Source organism: Bos indicus, chromosome 13 (genome assembly GCF_029378745.1).
Source record: "Bos indicus isolate NIAB-ARS_2022 breed Sahiwal x Tharparkar chromosome 13, NIAB-ARS_B.indTharparkar_mat_pri_1.0, whole genome shotgun sequence".
NCBI lineage: Eukaryota > Metazoa > Chordata > Mammalia > Artiodactyla > Bovidae > Bos > Bos indicus.
Window position 1 is genome coordinate 64096932 of NC_091772.1, and position 19138 is coordinate 64116069.

The window sequence follows — 19138 nt, forward strand, 5'->3', positions numbered from 1 at the left end:
CCTGGTGGTCGGTTTGAAAATTCTGGCAGTTTAGGGCCTGAGCTGTCCAAGTTAATTCCTTGTTCTCCAGGCAATGGCTGTTGATCAGCCTCCTCCAGACCAGCTGGGCGAGTATCTGGGGTGCTAAAAAATAAATTACACGTTTGAGAGTAAGTTGTACAGTTTATATATGAAAACTGTTTAACCCCTCCCCTATGTCTGAATAAATCCATCTGCATTATCAGTCTTAGCATTATTTATATCTCTCTAGTCTGATAAAACATTCAATATTTGGCATAAAAAATCTGCCAATTTCATTAAATGTTAAAATCCACTTAATAAAAGGCTATTTACTCGAGGTGCTTTCTACAAACTTCTGATATAATGATTTTCATTTAATTATCCATCCATTCAATGTATTAAGACCTGATTTTGGGTTATCAGCATTGTACTGTTCCTATGAAACCACACTATCTTTAGGGTAGCTATCAAATTCAACCAGGGAATCCAGACTTCTTTTTTTGTGAATATTGCAACGGTGGCTCCAACAATCCATAACACCTTGCAAGAAATTGTAGACTGGCTAATGAAAATGGTAGTCAGAGAACAAAGAAAGCTGGAGAATACCAAAACAAAGCTAATTAATTTTGTTGCAGAATGTCTATTTAACAGACATCCCCATCAGCTTTGGGATGCTTTCATTTTCACCTAAGTGTACCTTACAATTTTATTAGAGAAGGAAAAAAATGAAGAAACACCCACATTCTCAAAGACCCAGGGCTCACAGCCCTCATTTTGTTTTTGCCCTGGTATTAGTCACCCACTTTTAGACAGTATTTTATCTCGTTGTACTCTGTAGTTTCATAAACCTTACCTTAAATCCATTTTAAAAGCTCTAGGACATGGGAATTTAGAACCTGAAGCAGGTCCTAAGCACATCTAGATTCCTGTATTGATTTGCTCCTTAAATGACTTTCTCTTGCTTCAATTACAGGTAAGGATTCCTGTAGTATTCTTTACTTTCAAAGAATTATACCGCTAAAAAAAAATCTCAGGCCCAGCCACCTCATGTTACTGGGTAACAAAACAAAGGCCCACAGAGGTGTAAGAAAACAGGCTGAAGATTCCATGGTAAGCTGGTGGTAGAGCTGGGAGCATGCACTCTTCTTTTTAACTTACTGTCTCCATTCCTAGAAGCCTTGATGTGGTCCTAGGAATGGACCTAGGACCACATCAATGGAGAGGTCCTAGGCCCTTCCCACAATCTGTAGCTGTAACAAGTAAGCAACTCCCTAAGTGCTGGTACAGATAGCAAAAATCTATACTAATGGCAACTGAAGAACCTTTCAGTGTTACTCCTAGATTACTGAGAGGAATAAATATTGCCACAGAAATACTATTCCCATACAGATTGATAGTAGTAAAGAATTTAACTTAGAAAGAGCTATTGGAAAAATCAGATAACCAAAGAGTTTACTAATTTTGAATTCAGGAAAAATACAGGTTGCTAATATACAATTATTTTTTGATTTATAAGATTCAAGAAGAAAGTGAATATGATATAGTTTTATAGTACAACCAAAGGCATACTGTAAGAAGACTGAGAGAAAGGTAGTGGGTTGGCCAAAAAGTTCATCCAGTTTTTTTCCAGGTGTTATGGACAAACGCGAACAAACTTTTTGGCCAATCCAATAGATGGTTTTATTTTAAACATTTATGTTTGATTAACTAAAGCTCCCCTATTCTCTTCTATAATCCTAGTAATTTACTTGAATTAACCCACTTTTATACTTCTTAGTCATTATTTTCTGGTAATGTCTCTGGATTTCAGTTTTGTGATTAAAGGCAGAAAATCCAGTTTAATCAATATTCCTTTAGGAATCATTTTATCAAAGCCAAAAATATGACTTAACACTTAGCTTTAGGAAACGAAATATAAATTAATTGCCCTTCCCACTGTGATCTTGCAAAAGACTCACCTTTACCAAAAGGGTAACTTATTAAAAAGGTCTAATCATCTTAGTATGAGGTTTTAAGCTGCTAAGGATGATAAAGAGCCTTTAAAAGAAAGGCACTTGCACAAAAAAATGTTTCTATTTGAGAGACAGAAGGGAGTCTCCAAAAGCAGTTTTCATTCCTAAAATACATATAGCCTCTCTGGTTCCCCAGCAGTCATTGTAAGCCTGACATGCTTTGTAGAGTTGTACTGTGGTAGCACTGGCTACTTCTCAGGCTCTGAATGGCGCAATCCCCTCTGAGACTACAGACTTAAGAGACATATATCAATTGACTGCAATATATGAAACTTGTTTGGCTCCTTATTTGAATAAATTGTAAAAAAAAAAAAATTTATTTTGAGATAATCAGGGAAATCTGGACACTGTCTGAATATGTGAGAATATGAAGGAAGCATTAGTTTTTTCCAGGTGTGCTAATCATATTGTGTGGTCATAAAAAACAGAAAACAAAAACCAAAAACCTGTCTTTATCTTTTAGAGGTACACACTGAAATATTTAAAGTGAACTTGCTTTAAAATAATCAAGAGGTAATGGGAAGAACATGAATGAATGCAAGACAGATTATGAGCTGAAAATCTTAAGCATGGGGAATTTCATTATACTGTTCTTATACATGCTCAAAAATTTCCATCAAAAAAAGTTGTTCACATAGAAATAAATGAGTAAGATTTCAGACAAGACTATCACAACCTACTTTAGATCCTGCTGACTGTTTTTCTTCTTCCGAGGGGGCTTCTTCTTCTTCGGTTTATTTGCGTTGGTATTGTTTTGCTTATTGTTTACCCCGAAATGGCCTGCAGAGATATCACTCTGCAACAAGTTGACCAACAACGGGCTTGTCAGCGTGACATCCTTATTGACTGGGAAGCCTGGATTCTGACCACAGGACATCTGATTTCCATTGGGTGCTCCGTTGAAAGGCGCATTGAAGGGCATCCCATGGCCTGAGAAATGGTTTCCCGAGGCACTGTTCCCCTGCATGGCCTGCACGTGGGGGGGGACCATGTTGCTTTGCTGCATGCTAACATCTGGCATCATCTGAGACAAGCTGACATCATTATTTGCTGTCGTAGCAGGATCACCATGCTGCTGGGCCATGTGGGGGCTGGGCCCTGGTGGCCGCAAGACCTGCCCCTGCATCCCCATAACCTGAGACGGACTGTTGTTCACGGGCCCTTGCTGCGGCAGCATCTGTCCTGACATCGGTCCTGTAAACTGCACCATGTTTCCTTGCAAGTTTGGCGTTGGTCCCCTCATTATCTGTGCTGGTCCCGGCATGACATTAGATTGGTTCTGAGTGTTAAACTGTTGCTTATTCCCCTGCATCTGATTGGTCATGATCTGCTCTATCATTGGATTCTGTTGGAGCAAAACTTGCCCCTGAGGCCCCATCATCTGGTTATGTGGCGCCATCATTTGAGGGCCCTGCTGGGGAAGCATCTGCTTGGGTGGGGTCATCCTTTGGGGCGAGGGCCCAAGATTTTGGCTCTGAGGATTCACCATCATCTGACCCTGTGGCATAAGCTGGGCCCTTGAAAGGATCATGGGGTTCTGAGGGGTCAAGGTTCCCTGTTGCTGGACCATCTGGCCCTGGGCGGGCACGATCTGCTGGTGCATGCTCATCAGTTGAGATGGTGGGCCCTGCTGGGGCTGGCCTTGCATGTTGCCCAGGTTCACCTGAGGAACCCCAGAACTACCAGCCTGTTGGCTGTTCATGTTGCCATGAATTCCCATGAGGCTGGGCTGCATCATATTTGGTGGCCCGTGGGACACCTGCATCTGGTTTTGAGGAGGACCAGCTCCTTGACCACCTTAAAAAAAAAAAAAAGGGCACAGTTTCAGAAAAATATACTATTATCTTGTTGGTATTAAGATTCTCAAATTACCTTAATTAAAAAAACACCCCTCACCCATATCCAGTGATCAGCATAAACAGATGTGCTATGCTTAACACATTTCTGTGAGTTTTCTATAGTATGAGGCTGTGACTGTGGCATACATTCTCAGTGATCATACAATAGAGAAAGAGAAACCTTTTCTTTATTCCTATTTGGTAACTTGATAACATTTTGCAGATCAATATAGTTTTCTTTCTCTTAGACTAAACAAAGAGAAAGGCAGCATCTCATTATTTAAAAATAACTTGTAACTACCTTAAAATGAAGAAAATTAATGAAAAGTGCTATGGGATAATGAAATAAGCTCTACTTTAGATGAATCAGGAAACAAAAAATGTGCTGCAGCCTCTTAAGAAAACCTCAGCAAAGTTGAGAAGACATTTAACAATGCTCCTTGGGAAACTATAATTAAGACTCTCCAAGGTTATGGATGTGTTATCTGGATGCTGTACTTTAAAGAAAAGAACAGCTAATACTTCCTAAAGATAGGTCTCCTCCACCCCAATGTGGTAAAAATTATTTCATCTTGATATGGAAGCCAAGCCTCTGGTGGAAGTTAACTGACAGACAATTAAGAAGCTGCAGGCAGAGGACAGTCAATAAAGGATGATAAAGCTTCAGTGACCCTCTCCTGTGGCAGTCCCTAGTAGACCACATGGGACATGTTTTAGTCTTCTTAATTATTTCCAATTCAAAGAACACTTCCTGGCTTGCCACAGTGTATACTTACTGTTAGGTCTTTGGGATTTTCCTATAGCTGCTTATATTCTCTCTTCCTTTCTGCAGAATAACCTTCTAGCTTATTTTATCTCCTCCCCACCCTTTTCATTTTTAAATGAGGACTAAAAAGTGATAGCCACAATGAAGTTATCAAGCCAGTCCATGTTCCAGCCAGGAGGCAAGGGGCAAACTGTCCTTTGTTCATACAATCTAGATTTTTCCTGAATCCTAAGATCTTCCAGACCAGCCTTAAACTGAATTCCATGACCCCCTGTATATACTACATACACTAAATACTCCAGTATATATTCATTCAATTGACAATCATCTATTGAGTACCTAATATGTGCAAGGCACTTCTGGTACTGAGGTAACATCAATAAGCAAGACAGACCAAATCCCTTATCCCATGGAGTCTAGTTGGCAAGAGTAAAATAACAAACAGACTAAGTATTTTCAGAGGAAGAAGTAAAAGCTTAATAAGAGAAATAAACTAGAGTAAGAGAACAGGAAACGACAGACAAGAGTAGAGCTATCTTAGATGGGATAAACGGAGAAATCAAAACAGTAAGTGCATGTGGAAGGCACCATATAAAAATATAAAACAGCTGTGCTTATGTGGAGGAATTATGAATGATTTTATTACTGTTTTAAAACTTCCTATACAATGTGAATTTACATAGCTCAGGAATTACAGTTTTGCACTAGCAGATGGGGAAAGTCATGGTTTGCCCTACATTTTTCTAGCCCTTCAAGAGGTAGTTTGAACTTTTTAAGTTTCGAACTTTTCGCCTTTGTTAGTGCTTTACAATTAACAGTGGAACCACAAAACTAAACTAACTCCAAATGGGCATGGGAGCTCAGAAAGTATTTGTGCTACCTCAATCCAAACTCCCTATGAGAAAGGGTAAGAGGATTAATCATGTGCTACCTAACAGCAACCAGATACATGCAGTCTCGGCTAATACAATATTGCTTACAAATATTTTCTAGCCATTCTGCTGTACACAATATGCCCTCCTAAATTTATATATTTATATATAAATTTCTTATATACAATACACTATTGGCATTACACCTGTATTGATAAAACCTGGTCTTCAAACACCACCTTGTAAACCAGAATTCAGACACTCAACATATACAATGTTAACATGAATTATAGAGATTTTAAATGCTGCAGTTGTTCAAAATGCCATGTACCTCCATGCCTTTGTACCTACCATCTCCTTTGCCAGAAATACCTTTTGTCCTTTTACTAACTGAGGTGTCAGCAACCTATGATCCATGGATCAAATAAGGCCCACTGCCAGCTTGTAAACAGACACAAATTCACTCAGAGCTCAGGAATATAGTTTTGCATTAGCATACAGGCATTGTGGAACATTGCCATGCCCATTCTTTTATGTACTGTCTATGGCTACTTTGGTGCTACAACAGCAAAGTTAGGTAGCTGCAACAGAGAACATATAACCTGTGAAGCCTAAAATATTTACTACCTGGTTCTTTTCAGGAAAAAAAAAATGCTGACTTCAGCTCTAGCTCTAGGTTTATCTCCTTTCTTTAGGTGTTTCTAGATTTTTCAAGACATTTTACCTACTTCTAATATAATAGTTATTGCCCTGAAAGAATATTTACAGGTCTGAAATGAAGCGGAAGGATCAAGGCTTACATTTCTCTGTATATCCTTGTTGTCTACCTACCACACAATGTTCAATAAATGCTGGCTGAATAAGTCATAGAAAACAAACCTGCATGCTGGACATTTTGATTCGCTTGCAGCTGAGGGGCTCCTGAATTCCCAGGGGTAGTTGCTGTGGTCGAAGGCACCTGACCTTGCATAAAGTTCGGATTGGCCTGTCCTGCTGAGAAGCCAGGTGGGAGGCGTTTAGGCATTCCTTAATAGAAAACAACGAGTAAGGCAGTTACCTAGCAAATTTATACTCTTGCTTAGATGTGGAATGAATAAGGAAGGATGAGCTGCATGAAGTCTCCACTGGCTTAGCTCTCTCTGTCACACTGGTAGGATCTTTAACAAGGTTGGGAAAGATGGTTAAAAAAATCAACACAATCTCTTACATGAGCATTGTCAAAATGAAAAAGAAATACTAAAAAATTTACACTTTGAACATGCCAAGGAAAAGATGGCAATCTGCTCCCTAAATGTGATCTGAGGCCACGTCACAGCAAGGTTTAGGGCTCACTTTTCTGTAATACAATGGACCCCCAAACCTTTACATACTTTAACATAGGTACCAAAGGAATATGCTAAATTCTCTCAATATTCAAACAAACTGATCAGAAATACTATAAAACAAAGACCTGGGTCCTGATATTAAGCGTAGATAGGTGATTTTTTTTTTTCCATTGAGGGAATAGATGACAATTTTCTTTGTGGAAAAATTTCTCCCCTGTATTGTGCTGGTCTCTTTGGAAGAGACAAGAGATCAGCAACAATTTATAGGAGCATCAAAGTGAGGTTATATTAAATTTATCATTACACCTTCCTCTCAAAAAGGTTTGCTGAAATTCTGACAGCTATGGTACCAAAAACTGTGCTCTAATGGAATCTTACTAAAGTAATATTTTCTTTTATAGGAAGGTTTAATTTCAGAAAACCAATCTGTAATAAGAAGAATCTCAGAACCCATTCACTGTTTATAACACAGGCCTGGATGTGGCCAGATCACCTAGGTGAGCACATAATTTGCTCTATGAAAGCATCAAGACCTAAGCTCACTTGAATTAGTCCATTTATTTAAGGGCAAAATTTTCAATGTCCTGAAAAACGCTCTGTAGACAAATATGCATTTGTCCTTTCTTTAGCAGTGACAAGTCCCCATTTGCATGCTTCCATTGTAATTATATCAGTAATCACATTTGCAGGAGGGACTACCCAGCCCCCACTGATCCAAGGCTAGATGCCCAGAACAGTGAAGTTTGGAGCCAAAACATTCTTGCATTTTCTCAAAACTTCTTAGTATTCAAATATTACAGCCTGCATGTCAGTAAAAGTAATTACAAGAGAGTGAAAAGACTGATGAGCGATTTAATTTTACCAGAAATCATGGGAACATGCCTTTGCTATGTTGCACTAAAGATGTAAGGGTTTTTTTTCTGGATTGGCAATGGGTGTCTTTTGGTGGGGGGTATGTTTATCAGGTGACAGTATTACACTCTCTATACCTTACTGAAAAGCTCCAAGCACATTCATGTGCACTAGATCAATGATTAATAAGAATAAATAATAAACATGGAGATGGATAAGTTTTACTGTAATCGTTTTACCTCTCACACATTAAGCTCCATTGCTTTTTCTTCATACAAGAGGCACCTTACAAAATAAATAAATAAATCTCCTTTAGGTATAACTGGTGGAATTCCCTCTCTAAGGAGCAGGCATTGGCATTATAAAACTGTAAAAGTCAATGATTTATGAACTTACTCCCCTTTAATACTTTAAGCAAATTTAACAAATACCATGCTAATAATATTTTTGCTAACTAGGATTATCAAAATTGAAAACCACAAGGGCCATTTCCCCAACAAAACCCTACACTTATCTTTTCATTTTTGCTCTACTGCATAACCTTAATTTTTTCAACAGTGGAGCAGCTTAAGTTGTTAATAAAACCATGATTCTTCCGGACGCCTTAATTTACTAGTACAAGATCAGGCAAAAATATTTTGAAAAACAAAATGAACATATATCTACATTGAATTTTACCTGCGTTTTTATCCAGAGGACTAGCTTAAACATAACCAGTAAGATGCTGCATAATGTATCAAGTTAACTAAGTCATATCAAGTGTCATCACTATAGTCACAAAACCAAATAGTTACATCCTCATTTCACTCCCTCCTTTAACTCTAAAAATTGAAGTGCTACTAAGATCTAGCTCCAGTCAATTTACCAACACAAATAGCTCCAGTGTTCCTCACCTCCTAGGCCTGGATGTAAACTCTGTGGCCCCTGATTTGGTGGTTGCTGCTGCATCACCATGAAGTTAGGTGGCACGTTTCCCTGTTGAACCATAGGATTCCGACCCGGAGAGCTGACGGGCTGCTGAAATCCCTGGGGAAGTGGGTTATTTTGAGGTGGCCTTGGTCCCATCTGCTGCTGAGTTTGGTTAACCGTTGGGGAGGAAGCAGGGGATCCCTGCTGGAAGGAGGAGGGTGAGGAGGCAGGAGACTTGTTGGTGAGGTGGGGCTGCTGCAGGGGGGTCGGGACCCTAGAGGGCCCTCCCTGCAAACTCTTCATCTGAGGAGCTGTGAACTGGCCTGGGTTGCTCATCTGAGGAAAGTTTGTATGGGCTTGTGAAGCTTGCTGGCTGCCAAAGGGATATGGAGGGGGAGGGTGGGAAGGTGTCTGTACCGTGGCTAAGGATGGTCTTGCCTGGAGTTGCTGTTGCATTGGGCCAGGCAAGGGAGCCTTCTTCCACCCTTGATTTGCAGTCATTGTGCCCAGAGAACTCTGGGCTGGAGGAGGCTGAAGGGCTCCGGAAGGCAGCTGGTTCCAGCCTGGAGGAACAGGCACCTGAGTTGGGGCAGTAAACTGGGGTCGAATGCCCTGTGGCTGTTGCTGCTGATGTTGCTGTGGGGGTCTTGCCTGCAGCTGTTGCTGCTGTTGCTGCTGCTGCTGTTGCTGCTGCTGCTGCTGTTGCAGCTGGGGAAAACTGGCTGGGTTTATTTGTCTGTTCACAGGGACGGGCTGCATTGGGTGGTGCGGGGGCGCTAAAGATCCTGAGGGATGACTTTGTTGCTGTATATGGAGCCCAGAGAGGAGTGGATCCATTGCATCTGTTTAAAGATAGTCAACAAAGCAATAATTAACTTACTGCAACCTAGATTCTAGAGCAATCCTAGAATCTTGGCAATTCTGCAAAAACAGAGTAAAATCTTCTGGTATCATTTAATGTTTGTGAGCATTTACTATAATGCAAAACAACTACTGAGATGAGAGAAAGACTGAATCTTGTCTATAAAGAGCGTATGATTCTAAAGTGGATGTAAGAGCCAGGCAAACTATGCAGAGCCGTATTCTCCAAAGCATATTCTGAGGAACTATGTTCATTAGTATTAGAAGAAAACAAAACAAAAAATAAAGTCAATCAAGGTTTGGGAGACACTGGACCTAACAGCCTTAGACAGGTTTCTTCACTCTAGGACTTTCAGTGCTTCCAACATGTTACTTTAGGATCTCTGGGAGGGAGGATCTAGTAGGACTCATTAACCAAATTTACTTCACTACAGAATTCTTGGTTATGGAGGAGCAGGATTAAGTAGGCCATGGAATACATTTTTAGGAATGTTGGGGTATAACTGATAAGAATAGTGAGAAACTCTGAGAAGAAATTTTGAAAAGGAAATAATGACTTCCAGCTTGAAGAAACTAGGGCAGATTTTATATAGAAAACAGCCTTTAAGCTGGGCAGTTAGAAATCTGGCATCAGAGAGAGAGCTGAATTCTATGATGCTCTGTGCGGGGAGTGCAGCCTCTTCAATTCTCAAAGGTTGGAGGTCAATACCTGACTGAGAAGCAGGGCGAGGAGTCCTGGGCTGCAGTTCTGAATTGGGGCCTGGTGCCATCATGGAAGATGACACGTTTCCACCCTGGGGTATCATAACAGTGGCAGGGCTGGTCATCCTTATTAATCCTAGAGAAAAAAAAAAAAATCTCTAGAATAGAGTACTGGAATTGACACAATGTTTGTTTTTAATGAAATATTTCAAAGATGTAAAAAGGTATAGAAAATTTTTATACCACCATCTACCTTATTTAAATGTAAACACTCTATCCTGCCTGCTTCATATATATATACAAATATATATAAGAAGCCTCCTACTCCTTCCCAATCTCATTCCATTCCCTCTTTCTTATCTTACATCTGGGATTAACAGTTTCAAGTTTTTATCTTTTCTACATATATAAACTGAAATATATTTTTTGAATGCTTTTAATCTTTGTATAAGTGACACCGTTTGATATGTATTGTTCAATTTTCCTTTTGACTTAATACTATTTTTTTGAGATTCACCCATCCTGACTATAATAGTGCCCCATTTTATGGAGTCAATATATCCATTCGCCTGCTGATGAACAGTAACTTTTTCATCCTTAGAATTCTGCAATGGCATGTATTTGTCCTGTATTCCATAGACATGTAAGAGTCTCTTTAGACTACATACTTAAAATCGATAGGTTTTAAAGTATGTTGCTGCTGCTGCTGCTAAGTCGATTCAGTCGTGTCTGACTCTGTGCGACCCCATAGACGGCAGCCCACCAGGCTCCCCTGTCCCTGGGATTCTCCAGGCAAGAACACTGGAGTGGGTTGCCATTTCCTTCTCCAATGCATGAAAGTGAAAAGTGAAAGGGAAGTCGCTCGGTCGTGTCCAACTCTTAGCGACCCCATGGACTGCAGCCCACCAGGCTCCTCCGTCCATGGGATTTTCCAGGCAAGAGTACTGGAGTGGGGTGCCATTGCCTTTAAGCATCTAGATATTGGTAAACTGCACTCAAAAGCGGTTATACCAATTTATACTTTCACTAGCAGTTTGAGAACTCTTGATTCACATCTTGCTAACTTCTGATACTATTAGATTTTCTAGGATTTATTAATAGCATCTACCTTTATAAGTGAAAACAACTTAAAATTATCCTCTGCTCTCGTCCTAATTTTAGCATCACGATGATAACAATTTCGAAGTGAGTTTGAAAGCATCTTTTCTCTTTTTCTATGCTCTGAAAGAATATGTGTATCTGTTCTTTAAATATTTAGTAAAATTCACCTGTAAAATCATCTGAGCCTGTGGTTATACTAGTTGATTCACAGGGAGACAGATTATTTTATTTCTTAAGTAGTTGTAGATTTTTCATTTGATATGTCTTACTAAGTCAGTTTCAGTTAAATTATACTTTCAAGAAACTTGTTAATTTGCCAATGCTTTCAAATTTATTAGCATAAAGTTATTCATAGAATATTTTTCCCATTCTTTCTAAAAACTGAGATATAATTCACATACCATAATAAAATACACCCTTTAAAGTGTACACTTTTTTTTCATTCTTTATACAGCTCATGCCTCTCTCTCTTATTTGTTTACTAGGATCAATAATTTTAGTTGTCTTTTCAGAGAAACATCTTTTGGTTTTGCTGCTCCATTCCATTAGGTTTTTTAATTCATAAAAGTGAAAGTGAAGTCACTAAGTCGTGTCTGACTCTTTGCGACCCCGTGGACTGTAGCCTACCAGGCTCCTCCGTCCATGGGATTCTCCAGGCAAGAGTACTGGAGTGGGTTGCCATTTTTTCTGCTCTTACCTTTATTATTTCCTTCCTCCTAAATTATTACTTTGCTGTTATTTTTCTCATTCTTATGTCAGACACTTGAGTCTTTTAATTTTCAGACAGCTCTAGTAAAAGGTCTGCTCTAAATATCTGAGGAGTCAAATTTTCTAGTCTACATCTCACAATATGTACTATTTTCATTGCCATGTTATGTGCTCAGTTGTGTCTGACCCTTTGTGACCCCATGGACTGTAGCCTGCCAGGCTCCTCTGTCCATGAAATTTTCCAGGCAAGAATACTGGAGTAGGTTGCCATTTCTTCCTCCAGGGGATCTTCCTGACCCAGGGATCAAACCTGCCATCTCCTGCATTGCAGGCAGATTCTAAACCTGCTGAACCTATTCTCGTTATTTCCTTCTAAATATTTTCTAATGTCCATCTTGAATGCTTTTTAGAAAAAAATCACTGGGTATTTAGAATACATTTTAAAACTTCTAAAAATATGGGGTATTTTAGTTTTTTCTTCTTTTTGGCCACTGACTTAACTGCACTATGATCAGAGAAAATGATCTGTGTGATACCTGTATTTGGTATTTAGTGAAACTTGCTTTTGGAATAACATAATCAGTTTATACAAATGTCATTCGTGAAAAGATTAAGAATTCTTGAATTATTAATACAGTTTCTAAATATGTCCATTATCTCAAACTATTTAAATTATATTATTTGAGCTTTCTTTATCCTTACTAATTTTTGTTCAATCCATCAATTACTATTGGAGGTGTGTAAGATTCTTCCTTAAGATTTGCTATCTACAGGAACCCAGGCCATTTTTACTTCACATATTTGAAGCTAGTTTATTAAAAATACAAAAGTTTAGTTATCTTCCTGGATTTTTCCTTTTATATTACACAGTCATCCTTTTTATCTCTAGTAATGTTTTTTATCTGATAAAAATACTGTCATACTCCTTTTTCTTGGTTAATATTCACCTGGATTCTCTATATTCTTGTATCCTCTTAACTATGAACTGAGACCTTATGTTTTATATGATCCCTCTAAGAGTACATAGCTAAATCTGAATTGCTCAATCTGATTAATCACTTTCTATCAGTGCTTATAATCCACTTGCATTTATTGTTAATTACTGGTATATTTTATCATTTTATGATATCACTTTTTTTATTCTTTTTTTTCTGTGCTGTTTTCCTACTTCTCCTGAATTTTATTGGACTTTTTTTTCATCATGTCCTTCTTTTCAACCCCTCCGCTACTAGTTTAGAAATTATACCTTCTATTTCTATTATTTTAGTGATATTTTAAAAATGTCAACAGACATATCTAAAGGCCATGTATGATCATCATTATTACTAAGTTAATGTTTATTTACATTTACCCAATGTTTACCAATTATTTAGCTCACCATTCCTTCTTAGCTCTTATTTCTTCCATCTTAGGTTCAATTTTCTTCTTCCTGAAGTACATCCTTGAGCAGTTCAATTAGCAAGGGTCTGTTAATGGTAAATTCTCTTAGTCTCTTTAAAAAGGTCTTTAATTCACACTACTCTTGATACTATAGCTTTTGTAAAATTCTAGGCTGTTAATTTTCTCATCACTTTGAAAATATTATCCTCATGTTTCATGGCGTCAATGTTGTCACTGAGAAATTAGCTGTGGGTCTGATAATCTTCCCTTTGTAAATCACTGGTGCTTTATTTTGAATTGCTTTTAACATTCTCTCTGTTTTTCTGCTCTGCAGTTTTACAATTTTGTGTCTAGATGTGAATTTATTTTTTTTTGTAGGGCTCAGAATTATTGGACTTCTGAATCTGAGGACTCATGTCTTTCATCAATTCTGGAAAAATTTCAGCCATTCTCTTACTATTGTCACTCCTCAATTTCCTTATCTTCCTCTGGAACTCTTTTCAGGGATATATATTACGCTTTTTCATTTTATCCTTCACTTCTCTTGACCTCTTTCATATTTCCATCTATTTATTTATTGTCTGTTGCATTCTGGGTAATTTTTTCAAATTCACCTTCCAATTCAGCTGTCTCTAACTGGCTGAATAAGTTATTCACTTAAATAATTTTAAAATTTCTATAGATTCTATTTCCCCCCTAAATTCTCTTTGTGTTTTGATAGTGTCTTGTTCTCTTCTTAGAATTTTCATTATTTTAAACATGCTGATATTCCTATTACCTAGAATTCTGGAAAGAGGGTCTAATCTTAAATTTTATAAATTCAGAGAATAAGCTCGTTTATAACTGGCAGTTTAAGTATGAGAAATCTGCAATGGTTTGGGGTGAGAGCTTCAGTGGTTATTACCACTTTGGAACCACTTACTAACAGCTTTGCTGTTCCTGGGTCATTTCAATGACACATGTCCAACATGTATGAGGATAGAGAAGGCAATTCTATAACCACCCTTTCCCACACTCAACTGGAGCCCAGACCAAGAGAGACAAGTTTTGCCTTCAGCCTCCTGTGCCAAAAAGTGAAACTTTTTCTTATTTACCTTTTACTGAAACTATTGGCTTCATGAAGGATTCTGAATTCTAACTTCCTTCTTTATGTGGACCCAAGGCAAGGCCTCCTATTTTATCCCTCTTGGCCATTAAAACTCAAATCCCTTGGCTCCTGCAGCATCTCCTCAGGTGTTCTGCTGCTGCTGCTGCTAAGTCGCATCAGTCGTGTCCGACTCTGTGTGACCCTATAGACGGCAGCTCATCAGGCTCCTCTGTCCCTGGGATTCTCCAGGCAAGAATACTGGAGTGGGTTGCCATTTCCTTCTCCCTTCACGTGTTCACTGTTATTTAAATGTTCTTCTTTGTTCTTGCCCTGAGGATTTTTCCATATTGTCTTACAAGCTCATCTGTGCATTAAATGTTCTATTTAATTTTCAGATGTTCTGTAGCTGAGATAGGGCAGTTAGGCAAATGTTTACCTGTTAAAAATGGATTTGTTTCTTTGGAACCCCACCCCACTTTCCAAAGATGGTAATCGGATAGTAAGAAAGTTCTTAGGAAATAAAAAGAAATAGGTTTTCTTAGTCTACAATCAACTTCCTATCCCCAGAAATGCTTAAGCACATGCTGGCTAACATACTCAGGAGGGATACTGTAGAATACATTCTAGCACTATGTGGGAAGCATGACTAGAATCATGCTTCACAACTGGGGGCAATGTTGTCCCCTAAGGGATATCTGGAAAGGTCTGGAGATAGTTTGTTGGAACAACCAGGAGGAAGGTGTGATGGTGCTACTGGCCCCTGATAGGCAGAGGTGAGGGATGCTGCTGGACATCCTACAAGGCACAGGACAGCTCCCCATAGGAAAGAATTATCGATTCAAAACATCAGTAACGACACATGACTAAATGACTACTATGGTACCTCACTAATCTTGGGATTCTATGAAGCTATGAAAAAAAAACTGGCTATGGATTTTGTTTTCATTTCAAAAGACTCCTGCTTATCAGTCAAGTTTCTGTTGCCAATGCAAAGAGAATAAAGTAGTGTTTAGAATAATTTAGTCTAAGACATTCTAGATACACAATTCTAAAATTATTTATTATAGTTTTAAAGGTTAGTTAAGGTCTCTTTCCCTAGAAAAATTTGTTTTAACTAAATATTAAATTTTGTTTGCATCCACTGTCCAAACGGAAGACAGAGAAAAAACATTCTTATTTTAAGTATACTTGGCAGTAAAAAAAGTATCTAGGTGTTAAAATATTACTGTGACTACAGATCATTACTAATTGATTATTCTTGAAGCTTTATATTTTACCACAGTGTCCTTCATTAAACACCAATCTAATTTCAACCTAAAGATTTTAAGTTTCCTATATTGATAATGAATTACATACATCACTAAAATTTACACTCACTTTTCAGAGATACTTAGTAAATATGCCTGCTGTTTGCCAGATACTAGGAGAGCTTGCAATTAGTGTGCTGATGTTGGCTTAATGGAGTCTTAACATTTTAAGGTTGGAAGGGATCTGTAATATTGTTTCTTAGACATAAATATGTTTACAGGTAACTAAGGCCAGTAACTATTAAGACATCTGACCAGAAGTTGAGATTAGAACCCAGATTTCCTAAGTCTCATCCTAGGTCTGATCTTTCTTGCACTAACTATATGCAACTTGGCTATACTCTGCTCACTCTTCTGGCTCTTCAATACAGGCAACAGTGTTACCTATAATCTTTCATCAAGCTGCCTTAACACCAAATGCTCAGACTTCTTCAGAGAACTAAATTTAACTCCCTACTATAGGTTCCAGGTTGGGTATTTTCCATTTGCTATACAGTACTCCAAAACAGCCCAACAACACAGGTCCTGACACAACAGGAACTCAGTGAAGGTCTGCTGCACTGCTCAGGGCTCATCCATCTTCAAGCAAGAGCTCAAAAGATTATAGGGACTATTATCTCAGTGAAGAAACTGATGCATGGAGAGGTACAGTGACTCGCCTGAGGCAAACACTAAGTGGCAGTGCCAGCATAAAAGCCTAGTTCCAGTTCTCCATGGCCAAGTCTTCTGCTACAGTTTAGAAAAAAATGGCTTTATAAACTGAGCTTCTCTATTCTGCTGCATTTCTTCAAGAGCTACTGTGGTAGGCTGGAAGTGAATGATCGGGTATAATTTCACGTACTTAGATTCTCCTTCAGTCACAGCAGCTGTGCTTTTCTGGCTTATTTGAATAAAAGTTCCTACAGCAGAAAAAAAATCTGCAAGCTGCTGCTGCTAAGTCACTTTAGTCGTGTCCGACTCTGTGTGACCCCAAAGACGGCAGTCCACCAGGCTCCCCCGTCCCTGGGACTCTCCAGGCAAGAACACTGGAGTGGGTTGCCATTTCCTTCTCCAATGCGTGAAAGTGAAAAGTGAAAGTGAAGTTGCTCAGTTGTGTCTGACCCTCAGCGACCCCATGGACTGCAGCCTTCCAGGCTCCTCCACCCATGGGATTTTCCAGGCAAGAGTACCGGAGTGCGGTGCCACCGCCTTCTCTAGTGCAGTGAAAATAGCACTGACCTCGGGAGTCAGATTTGCCCACTGCTACTTGACCATGGGCAAACTGCTTCCTTTCTGTGAACTCCATAGTTTCCTCAGCTTAAAATGAGAGTACCAACTCAATTCTAACTTTCTGTGATTCACAGAAAGTTACAAAGGTAGCAAATTAATTTGTAACTCTCTCAAATTCTAAATACATAAAAACACATACTCTCCCACATACTTCTACAGATTCCACCTAAGCCTGCACAAACTCCTGGATTCTCAGTCACAGAGAAAGGTGACTCTTTCTCTTTTATAACATAGAAGGCTATGTGATGCTATAAACACCCTGAGAATAAAAGATGTTTTATTCAGTTCTACTTGCAACACTTAGCATAGGTCCCATCATACAATGAGAACTCAATAAATGTTTCCTGCATGGCTCAGGGCTCATCTACCTTTAAGTATGAGCCCCAAACATCGCAAAGACTATATATGCTCCATGGTCTGTGATTCTAGTCTCCTAAGAGTCTACATTCATGTCTTGTTTTCCTGAACCAATCAACAGAAATGTGTCAGGAACCCCCACCTATCTTGCAGGACTCAAACGATCATACATTAGCAAATAAAGCCAAAAAAAGGAAACTGGTCAAATGTCATACAACTGAGTGGGAGATCTCACCTGGACCGCCTGCCATGGGAAATCCCGCTTCCATCCTAACTGAACTTCCAGCTCCCATGGGTCCATTCATTCTCACATCTTGGCTCCGGTTCTGAGCCAAAGCCAGGTTGATAGCACCTTCCCCTGAAAATGATAGTCAGGTTTAAAAGGAAATCATCAGAATAAGATGTAAATTTTGTTGAAAAACAGATAAACAAGAGCTTTAGTTTTATGTGTTTTTAAAGAATTATGCTAAGTTTACCACCACAAAAAGGGTGAGTCAATACTATACAGGCCTCTTTTCAACCTCACCTGAGCACGTTCACTTACATGAAGCACAAGAAGAACATAACTAATTCTCACAATACAGTAGATGGACAATCATTAATGATGTATGGTGTCAGCGGAAGCTTGGAAGGCTGAATATTTATTTTCAATCAACTCATCTTCTATGTGTGTAGGAAGAAAATATTCTCAGAAAGTCTCAAATCCTGGATTACTTTTTGAGAATTTATGATCAGAAATTAGAAATATGAGTAGGTCTAACACAGAAAGAACATACAATGGCATGGGGACACTGTGATATTTGTAAGTAAAATACCATTTTCCTTTCAACAACTGCAATATAAAGAGATATGCAGAGGAGAAACTCATGCAATGAAGAGCATATACCCTGGCTACTAATCTACCTCTGAGATATGATAACAGCAACATTTGTATAGGGATTTTAATGCTTAAGAAACTGTATCTTATTTGAACCTCACAATAGCCTGGTTGGTAATGTCACTAGAAGTGTTCCAATTGAGTAGACTCTAGTGAAGAGGAACTAAAAAGCTGCTTGATGAAAGTGAAAGTGGAGAGTGAAAAAGTTGGCTTAAAGCTCAACATTCAGAAAACAAAGATCATGGCATCAGGTCCCACCACTTCATGGGAAATAGATGGGGAAACAGTGGAAACAGTGGCAGACTTTATTTTTCTGGGCTCCAAAATCACTGCAGATGGTGACCGCAGCCATGAAATTAAAAGACGCTTACTCCTTGGAAGGAAAGTTATGACCAACCTAGATAGCATATTCAAAAGCAGAGACATTACTTTGCCAACAAAGGTTCGTCTAGTCAAGGCTATGGTTTTTCCTGTGGTCATGTATGGATGTGAGAGTTGGACTGTGAAGAAGGCTGAGCGCCGAAGAATTGATGCTTTTGAAGTGTGGTGTTGGAGAAGACTCTTGAGAGTCCCTTGGACTGCAAGGAGATCCAACCAGTCCATTCTGAAGGAGATCAGCCCTGGGATTTCTTTGGAAGGAATGATGCTAAAGCTGAAACTCCAGTACTTTGGCCACCTCATGCAAAGAGCTGACTCATTGGAAAAGACTCTGATGCTGGGAGGGATTGGGGGCAAGAGGAGAAGGGGATGACAGAGGATGAGATGGCTGGATGGCATCACTGACTCGATGGACGTGAGTCTGAATGAACTCCGGGAGTTGGTGATGGACAGGGAGGCCTGGCGTGCTGCGATTCATGGGGTCGCAAAGGGTCGGACACGACTGAGCGACTGATCTGATCTGATCTGATCTGAAAG

General features: G+C 39.1%; 1 protein-coding gene across 16 annotated transcripts in view; it reads right to left on the reverse strand.

The window, feature by feature from the left end:
- Positions 1-19138, reverse strand: part of NCOA6 (nuclear receptor coactivator 6) — a 96366-nt gene that overhangs the window by 24691 nt on the left and 52537 nt on the right. For 10 of the 16 annotated variants that reach the window (XM_070801542.1, XM_070801537.1, XM_070801539.1 and 7 more), the window contains 6 exons: positions 17582-17704; positions 10145-10273; positions 8559-9416; positions 6368-6514; positions 2693-3809; positions 2-123 (listed from right to left, as the gene is read on the reverse strand). In XM_070801542.1, the coding sequence (XP_070657643.1) occupies positions 2-123; positions 2693-3809; positions 6368-6514; positions 8559-9416; positions 10145-10273; positions 17582-17704 (2496 nt within the window). Of the gene's footprint in view, position 1; positions 124-2692; positions 3810-6367; positions 6515-8558; positions 9417-10144; positions 10274-13324; positions 13413-17581; positions 17705-19138 lie in introns of those variants that run through there. The other 6 variants (XM_070801547.1, XM_070801546.1, XM_070801545.1 and 3 more) reach the window with 6 other exon arrangements.